This window comes from Camelina sativa, chromosome 18 (genome assembly GCF_030686135.1).
Source record: "Camelina sativa cultivar CO46 ecotype springtype chromosome 18, ASM3068613v1".
Lineage (NCBI taxonomy): Eukaryota > Viridiplantae > Streptophyta > Magnoliopsida > Brassicales > Brassicaceae > Camelina > Camelina sativa.
In genome coordinates, this window is record NC_141897.1 from 12,572,009 (window position 1) to 12,581,544 (window position 9,536).

General features: G+C 38.2%; 2 protein-coding genes across 3 annotated transcripts; both read right to left on the bottom strand.

The window, feature by feature from the left end:
• Positions 1 to 1,304: 1,304 nt before the first annotated feature.
• On the bottom strand, positions 1,305 to 3,483 carry LOC104760901 (putative pectinesterase/pectinesterase inhibitor 58). The gene is made up of 3 exons (XM_010483895.3): positions 2,623 to 3,483; positions 2,159 to 2,527; positions 1,305 to 2,071 (listed from the first exon to the last, which is right to left on the bottom strand). Exons 1-3 carry the CDS (start codon positions 3,272 to 3,274, stop codon positions 1,380 to 1,382), a joined length of 1,713 nt encoding a protein of 570 aa, XP_010482197.1. The 5' UTR covers positions 3,275 to 3,483; the 3' UTR covers positions 1,305 to 1,379.
• A 124-nt stretch (positions 3,484 to 3,607) lies between these two features.
• Positions 3,608 to 8,768, bottom strand: LOC104763273 (sucrose synthase 2). 2 transcript variants are annotated; one of them, XM_010486671.3, is made up of 18 exons: positions 8,627 to 8,768; positions 8,467 to 8,535; positions 8,345 to 8,387; positions 7,533 to 7,916; positions 7,285 to 7,417; positions 7,044 to 7,195; positions 6,771 to 6,963; positions 6,558 to 6,676; positions 6,234 to 6,450; positions 6,054 to 6,149; positions 5,780 to 5,953; positions 5,489 to 5,605; positions 5,222 to 5,388; positions 4,908 to 5,132; positions 4,446 to 4,767; positions 4,118 to 4,362; positions 3,892 to 4,030; positions 3,608 to 3,807 (listed from the first exon to the last, which is right to left on the bottom strand). In XM_010486671.3, the coding sequence occupies exons 4-18, from the start codon at positions 7,619 to 7,621 to the stop codon at positions 3,772 to 3,774; spliced, it is 2,424 nt and encodes an 807-aa protein (XP_010484973.2). In that variant the 5' UTR covers positions 7,622 to 7,916; positions 8,345 to 8,387; positions 8,467 to 8,535; positions 8,627 to 8,768; the 3' UTR covers positions 3,608 to 3,771. The 2 variants fall into 2 exon arrangements, 1 of the variants encoding a protein (XP_010484973.2); XR_015589198.1 differs by lacking the exons at positions 8,345 to 8,387; positions 8,467 to 8,535; positions 8,627 to 8,768 and having other exon boundaries at positions 4,908 to 5,128; positions 7,533 to 7,851.
• Between the last annotated feature and the right edge of the window lie 768 nt (positions 8,769 to 9,536).

Sequence of the window (9,536 nt, forward strand, 5' to 3'; positions counted from 1 at the left end):
AGAATTTGAGATGACTTTCACAAGAAGCATATGACTATTTTTACACTAGACTTTACTCCAAACGAGTGGTTCTTTAAGACAAGGGCTAGATGAAAATTTAGGATGCCAGATAACTTTTAACTAGAAGGGTTCTTTAATTCTTTTATTCTCTAAATTATAAAAGATTTGTTTTTAATATATTTTTAGGTAATTAATATATATGGTTGGTGGCTTGGTGCCTTGGTGTGGTAGTGGATCTTTGGAAATCGAGACTTGAGATTGGAGCATATTGGGAAAAATTGGATATTTGTTGTTAAGAAATTGGTTAAAGGGGTAGAGAAAAGGTGTTTTAATATTTGCTTGATTCAATGCTCTTTTCTCTTCTTCAGTCTTCTTTACTGATCTCTTGTCTCTTTCTTTCCGCCACCTTTTCTGTTAGTCCATTCCCAAATACTTTCAAACTCTATATTTTTATAAGTGGAGACCCGTTAATAAATAAATAAACCTTAGATTCTGCATTTTGTATTCGATCACATGTAAATGATTTTCTTATCATATGGTCCCTCAGAACATTGTCGTAATTTTGACGACTTATTATATATATATATATATATGTATGACCCATTAGAATATTAGATACATCATACATATAATGATAAAACTATAAAATTGTTATCCTATTATATAAATTTTGATGTTTCTTATAAGAATTTGATCATGTAGCTACTAGCGGATGTACAACATATGTGTCAAGTTATTACTCAATTAGATTTTCGACACATATTAAAAGATTATTAATAGAAAAATACACTATAGTTCAACATGTGGAAAATTATAATTTATAAGATTGTTTCCGCTATCAATTGATTATATATCCACCAAGTCATGCCAAAACACCATCCAACAAAATCTAAAAAGCTTTGTAGTCTTCGATCCATAGAACAATGAAACACTCTTAACCAATAGAGTACCTAAAGAAAAAGTCAAAAAGTAATTTTCTCTTTTGAACCTAAAGGAGTAGGAATCCAAGTAAGGAACATACTACTAGACAAGAGATGAGAGTAGAAAACCATAATTGCAATGACAAGAACATAGCCATTATAGATCCATGGACAAGAAGATCATATATTGCTTGAACAAGTACAGTTGAGAGTGACTCTCTCTTTAGACGTCAGCTTGGTATGAACTATAATTTCTTAAAAAACTAAATGTATGTAATGGATTATAATTTTTCATCTTCCGTTACATTTATGTAGATTAATTGACCAAAACTATGAAAAGTTGAAGTTCTTTCTTAGTTGTTCTTAACCAACTACAATGACATGTACAGAAAATTATTCACCTGCAAAATTTTATTATTTAAAACAGAAACTGGAAGATAAAAAATCACAAATTGGAATCTACTGCATATTCCCCATGTAAGGCACACGAGTTGGTGGAATCCACAAGTTACCACGTAAAAACCTAGCAGGAGTGAATCTAAGAGCTTGCTTTGGCGAGAGTTTCTTAATTCCAGGCCACTTAACACGTTGTGATTGATCTGAGCCAAGCCCATTATTCTCATACTCAGCATAGTAAAGCGTATTAAGTGCAAAACTACCATTCCAAGGAAGCCATCCCGCTGGATCAACAACGTCTTCTATGGTTGTTCTCATTATAATGGTTCTTGAGAACTGTTTCCATGGCCTTCCAAGATATGCTTTGTTTATAGATTTCACGGGAATGTACTCCGGTTCTCCGGTAATGTGGCAGTTGTCTAGCACGAGTCCGGTTGATTCACGTTCATTGGTCCGTCCTTGGGCTGTGATCATGCAAGACTGACCTTTCATTGGTTTTCTAACCACAATGTTACATTTTTGTAAAACTACTTTTCCATCTCCGAAGATGAAGTCAACAGTGCCTGAGATTGTGCAGTCACGGTAGAACTGACGATGAGAATGGAGGTAGAGTGTGTCTTGGTAACCATCGATTTGGCAGTTGTGGAAGACCGCATAGTCTGCGGAGACTCTTAAGGCCACAGCTTGGTGTCCTTCCGGACCAGCAGTGTTTTCAAACCCGATGTTCTTGGCCGTGAAGTTATCACCGTTGATGGCTGTATCAATCCATAACATATTCGAATGAGTTAAACAGAGTTGGGATTAAAAACAGAGTTGAGATTTAAAACAGAGTTGGGACTCACCAACAGTGGCAGTATGGTATGTCTTGACCTTGCCGATGTAATAGTTGAGACTACCAGTGATCTTAGTTTTGGTTGGTCCATCACCGATGAAAGTGACGTGAGTCATCTTCTTGGTGACGTCAACTTTCTCGTTATAGACACCTTGCTTGATATAGATAACAAATGGCTTTTGGTTGGCTTTAGGGACAATACTCAAGGCCTCATTGATAGTCTTGTACTGACCACTTCCGTCTTGTGCCACCACCACATCAGGTTTCACAACTCCTTGCTCTGCCATGAGCCGTCGAGTGTTTGGTCCAACCCAACTTGGTATACCGTCCTCCGTGGACAAGAGTTTTCTACCGTGGTTTCCATGATCTCCAATTAATCCTGTCACCCAAAATGGTAGCATTTTTCGTTTCTACTACTAGCGTAAGAGATAGACATGTATTTTTAAGTGTACAAGTAACAAATGAAAATAATACCTGTGATGTGCTCTCCGAGAAAGGTAGAGATGCTAGTAATCATAGCAAGGGCATTACTAGTGAGTTCTTTGGATGTTTCAAAGATCTTGTGCATGTCTTGTGAAAGGTTTGAGTTAATTTCCTCAAAAGTATCCATGCATGTTTGTTGATAAGCGATGGAACCACTAAGCCAAACACGGAGATCTTCGACGAAGTCCTCAATATGAGTGATTGAGAACCCATGAAAGTTATGAAGACACTTTTCCAGATCGTCTGTAGCATCAGTCATAAGTTTCTCACACAAGTCCAAAGCCCCTTTGGTCTCGTTGTCATTGGCTGCCTTGGCTTTCAGCTCCCCGGAAGCTTTCTTGACGCTATCTTTTATGGATTGGATGGTGATGTTGAAGCCAAGCTTAATGAGTTCAAGAGGCTGAGTGGAGTCAGGAGAAGCTTTCATGAGACTGTTGACACAAGTCTCTTTGTAATCAGTTGGTGCGCAAACTGCTCGGATTGCCTTGGTGGTTGCTGTAATATGCACAGTGGTGGTTTTGTCTGGATTGCTGGAATTTTGTGTTTTTATGATGGCGACAACGATAACCATGGCAACGAGTAAGGCCGTGAGAATCCCAGCAATGATGCTTTTCTTCTTTATCAGTTCACCTTCCAGCCCCATTTTTTTTGTTTGGTGGATTCAATTTCAAGAGAACGTAAAGAAAAGAATTTTAGTTGGAGGGGCTTCTAACTGTTGCAAAGAGCCCTGTTGTGACTCTGTTTTGGTTAGAAGGAAGGAGAAGAGATGAGTGGAGTTAATAATATAATGCAGATGCAAAGTGCTATTATTGGGGTAGAGCATGAGGTTATGAATTAAGGGGTTGTTTTCCCAACAAGTTAAGGTTTTTAGCTTTGGACCGTTATAACTAGGTTTGTGTCTTTACGTCTAAAAATAGTAACTACTATTAGCTCTTGGACACCAACCAGTGAAAAAAAAAAAAAAGACACCAACCAGTGAATTATTGTTTTTGATATTAAGAAAACAAACAAAACAACATTAACACAAACAAGTCCAAAATCAAACCACTCAAGGAAACAAAACCCAACAACTTTTATTTTAGATAACACAAACAAAAGCTCTAAAGAGAGTGTAGAAAATGGAATTCAACCATGTCATGCTCAATTCTCATCTGTTGCCAGCGGGATTGAATTGGCCTGCAAACCAAAAAAGAATTATGCAAGTAAAGTAGGTGAAGACATCCAAAACAGAGGAGAAGTAGTAGTGTGAGTTACACTAACCAGATCACGAAACTTCAAAGAGTAAAACATCTCTAGGTAACGTCGTGTTTCTCTCCTTTCGAGCTTAGACACATGTTTCCAGAATGAATAGACTCCAGCCAGTGTAAGCAGCCTCTCTGAGTACTTCTTCCATGTGTACCTATACATGCACAAGCCCTTATAATATCAGCTGGGTGAAGTGATATTAGAGTTCTGTTGTTGAGCCTGTTAAGGAAAATGAGGCAACCTTTCATAGATTCGCTTGAGCCCCCCTTCAGAGATTTTTACCCAATGATTCGGATTGGTGTTGCAGGTCTCAAAGAAGCTGACCAGGGTAGTTGCAACCTGGTCTGGATGATATGGGTCAATGTGGAACCCTGAAACTCCATTCTCGATAATCTCTGCTGGTCCACCATGACAAGTAGCAAACGTTGGGAGCCCACAAGTCATTGATTCCACAACTGTAAGCCCAAATGCTTCATAGAAAGCAGGCTGTGGTGTCAAAAGAGAGATATTAAACAGTGGTCTGTAAACCTAACAAAAAGTCCAAGTATATGCGAATTATTTCATGTTACCTGAACAAAAACACCTTTTGTGTCTGCGATATAACGGTAAAGCTCACCATTTCGGGCACGGTTCATTTGAGCAGCAATCCACCTTAACTGACCATGTAAATCATACTGCTCGATCAGGCTGTGCATCTTTTGTATCTCAGCCATTTCTTCTCTGTCCCTGGACTGATTCACGTCGATGTAGCCACCAACTATAACAAGATTTGCGAGCTCTCTCAGCTTGCTATTTTTGGCATAGCACTCAACTAGCCCAGTCAAGTTTTTCACCCTGTCAAGTCTTGCCATGGAGAAGATGATTGGCTTTGATTGGTCGCTCAGTAAACCACTGCATAAACACAAGAAAATTAAAACATGCAAGCCAATACATATATACTGTCATTCATTAAATAAAAATTTGAAACTTGCATCACACATTTGGACTAATATGTTGTATTGCTGAATCAGAATTGTTGTGAAAGGACTTACACATGCTCATCATTCTGTTCTGCGCTAAAGAGGAGTTCTTCAATTGACTCATGAAGGGCAGTGAGTCTTCTTTCTTTGTCAGAATATGGAAAGTATATGGTCATATCAGCTCCTGGAGAGACTATGTTAAACTTGGGGTCAAAGACATCGATTCCATGAACAACTCGGTAAAGACCAGGAAGAGTGAAAGCTGTGTGGCTCTCGTATTGCCCAACATTATTCTTGCTGTAACAAAAGCAAAACAGTTTCTGTTGGTATTAAACCACAATTCCAGAGGCAAGAGCATGCAGTTGAATATTGGGTGAAATTTTTACCTTCCCGCAATCTCTTGGTATGTGCTGGTGATGATGAAATCAGCATTATTCATGGCAATTAGATCTGCAGTGAATTGACTTGAAAAATGATACTTATCTTCATGGTTTCTCCAGTAAATGTCAGACTCAGGGTACTTGGTTTTCTCTAACGCATGAGCAATATTACACTGCATCTCAGATGGTAAAGGAGAGATCAGAACAGAAGTTTACAAGTCTTTTATGAATAAGATTGAATTTAATATTTTTGTTAGCATAAAACTCATCAACCTGTATCACGCCTAGCTTACTAGCTAACAAAGAAGCAACAAGATTTCCGTCACTGTAGTTGCCAATGATGAGATTTGGTACACCCTGCAACTCTGCAGAAATTTCGTTTGATGCATCCTAGTCACATAGACGTAAGTGTTAGCTAATATACAGCTGAAAAGGATCATCCTACGTCATATGTACAAGTATATTCTTTAGTTCACCCTAACTCTAGCTAACCCCATCTAAATAAAGAAGCAAAAGAAAAATTTCTGAGTTTAAATAGAAATCTGGCTACTAGTAAGTTCTAACCTCTGCAAAAGTCTCCAGGTATGGCCAGACATCAAACCTCGAGATCCACTTGCGAAGAATGCCTTTTTCAGTCCTAAATGGTATACGCAGAATGTGTGCGTGTTCTGTACCACTAACTTTTTCTAACCTCTGGTTGCACGTTGTTCCTTTTGCTTCGGGTATCAACCTTGTTACCTATACAAGCCATCAAGGATACATGAACTTACATTGAAACTTGAATGCTAATGTTTTAAAAAGGAGAAGAACAAAGTAAATAGTCAGTAAGAAAATATACAATGAGAATCTTTGGAATGACATCTAGGCCTTGCTTCTGTATCCTAAGGAGCATTTCATTTTCTAAAGCACGTACTTGATCAAGAATGTACACAACCTGCAAATCTCAACGGTAGAGTATAAGTTGAATCAACAGAGAACCACCAAGTTACCAGAAATGGAAGATTACGACCAAATCTACCTGTCCACCAGTATCAGGCAGACCCAAGACATTGGCTTGGCCAAAGTAACCATGCGGAGACAAAATCACAACATTGAACACCATAGGAATCCTTCCAAGAAAAGTCTCCAAGACGGAAGGATCAGGTGCCTGGAGTATGTCCAGAAGGAGATGCACCATTTCTGAAACCTTCTGTGCTGTGTCACCCCACCCCCTTTCAAATCCCAGCCCTTGTAGTCTTCACCAAAGTACATCGTCCAAGAAAGAAAAGGGCAGCATAATTTGTTAGCGAACAAATAAGGGTAAAGAATATGCAGCGAATGACGAAAGAATGAAAGATCTTACTCAAATTCGAATTCAGAGAATGGTGTCGCCAGAGGAAGTTTAGAAAGGAACTCCTCTGCCCTTGCCAAAGCTCCCTGAAGTATGGATATATTCTGTATTCGATCATTCAACATCATGGGCTGCATTATACACAGAGAGTACGGATCAGTCTTATATACAAATTACACAATGTTTATGACCAAAAACTAAGTTCAAGTGTTGAAAAATACTAACACGGCCATCATGTTTGTGAGTGCGGAGAAACTCAAGCAAAGGCTCCAAGCTTTCTTTGTTTCGAAACATAATTGAGGAGAGGTGACGGTTGAGGAACTGAACCCCATTTCCAATGGATGATGACCGAGTTGGGCGAGGAAATGTGGCATTGAAAGGTTCAAAATCAAGCTCAAGAAGATAATTTCCATTGGCACTGATGAAAAAGGTTGACACTTTAAGCATCTAAGCATAGAAGTATACACACAAAAAATTTGCACAAAAGGATTTACTTACTGGCCATTAACAAGCTCTTCCTTAAACCTAAGATATTCAGAAACAGTTAAATGATCTACGCTCAGCTCGTACACATTCACACGGACATATTCCCTAACACCAGGTCTGGGACGAATAGCCAGCGCAACAAATGGAGGCAAAACTATGGCTTCCTGAACACGAAAACTTATTGTGTATCACACATCAATAAAGCCTAAACCGTAAGGTATATGAACATAATAACATAGTCATGAGATTCAACCTCTGCAGACTGCAGAACTTTCATGAATGGACTCTTGTTAACATCTTCAGTTGTTCCATCAACTTTGACAGTCTTAAGGAACTCATCAATCAGCTGGTGGGACTGCAGTATCCCCTTTCCTTGAGCTACATATCTAACGATAACAAACAAAACAATTACTCTTGAGACTCAATCACAACACATATGCAAAGGGTATAATTTTGCATTACGAGTCTCAGGGAGAGAGAGAGAGAGGGTAAAGAAGAAACCTGGAGAAAAGAGAGAGGAGCTCATTGCGTTGAGCAGAGATGGCGTCGTGAACCCATTCACGCATCGTCTCGAACCTACCAGTCGGCATGATTTTTTTTTCTTTTAATCAGAGGCAAAAACACAAACACTTACAAAGCAAACCCAGAAAACACAAAAGGAGAGGACTTTGTTGAAGAAACCACTCCGGCTTATGTATACAAGATCGAAGAAAGACTCCATTATTTGGGTTACTGGTAACTTGGTGAGAAGTGGCGAAGAAAGATCGACACTTGGCGGCAGAGATAACAAAAACCATGGGCGAGGTTCTTCAACACCACCACATGTAACGCTTGATTCGACTTCGAGTGTAACGCCTGTAGTGAGTGGTGGGCCTCCTATTAGTCCTATACATGGTATCCACGTTCAAATTCTGAGATCGCTTTAAACGACGAGCTATGGTTTGTTAACACATATGAAGAAGAAGAAGAAGACCCGCCAAAAATGGATCAGTTTCTTTGTTTTTAATGTTTTTTTCAGTTTCATCTTTTGTTATCTTCATTTTTATCTTACTTATTCACAATTCACATGGTTTTATACAATGGGGAAAAAATTACTATACTAATTCACTAAAATTTTAATACTTAACTTTTCTATCCATACCAAAAAAAAAGATACTTAGCTATATTTAATTATAAATTTTGGAGATGGTCAAGTTTAAATTTTTTTAGAAAAACTGTAAAATTGTATGTCTCCAATGGAAGATACTAATTTTAAGTTTTTAAAAATTCTTAAAAATTATTTTGAAAATTTGTATGCCCCCAAAGATACTTACCTTTGTGTCGATTTCATCCATCAAAGACTTGCCTATCCCGCTCCTGCAGGTTGTGACACGGACCATCAGTTCAAGTACTGAATAAGGGAAATGTGTTAAGAGCTGCACTTTAATAAACTCACCTCGTTCATATCAGATGCCATGTTCTTCAAAGCATCTAAACCTTCAGATATCATGTCCAGACATTGTTTCTAGTTTACACTCAAATAGACAAGTCATATATAGCCACGAATGCTTAAGTGAACAATATAGTAAAATGCAACAAGATAGAATATCTCTTGCCTGCTTAATTTTTCTCATCTCATACTCCTGTCTGATTTGGCTGGATTCATGTGATTATTGAAAGTAATCATCATCAAAACATCCATCTAAGATCCACAATAGAGGTGACTTAGTGACTTGGTTTTAAATCGCGCAAAGCGCACTGTGGCACAAACATCCTGTTAATGTGCCATACGCCATGGCGCATGCGGCACATCGCAACATGGATATGAGGCGCTTGGTGTTTAAAAGAAAGAAAATAAGAGGTATTCTGCTGAAACTTATTAAAACTTTAGAATAAACTAGCATAAAACAATCCAATCCATCTCAAAAGAAATTAAAAAATACAAGTAAGTATACAACAGTTTTGATTAGTAGATGATTACCTTTTGCAGTAGCTGTAGACGTGTAGACGTGCAGAAGCTGTAGACGTTTAGGACTCGTGAATGAAAGAGATGAGGAGACTAAATAAACTAGGGTTTTCTTATATATAATGGGTGAAAAAAATGATCAAATCAAAGATTTTTGATTACGTAAAATCAATAATTAAAGATATTATTGAGAAAATCAAATATTTTTTCATTATACGTTTGATATATAAGTAAACTACTATATTACAGAACAATTTTTTACCTTGTTTGTGCCATAAACCATGTTGCCCTCGCCTCACGCAATGGTCGCATCGGCTATGGCTCATCGTTTCGCTCGCATCATGGATATCGCCTTGCCATAGTGTCCTGTTTCCCTCATCTCCTCACATCATTGCGCAACGCGCCATGGCGCGCCACATGCGCGCTTTTTAAAACCAAGCTTAGTGTTCGTAAACTTCAGGTTGCTCATAGACCCATAACCTGAACAATGTATAGATTAACACTCGAGTTTGAACAAGTTGATCCTTTAAACATGATTTAGACAAATCTCAGTCAATGAA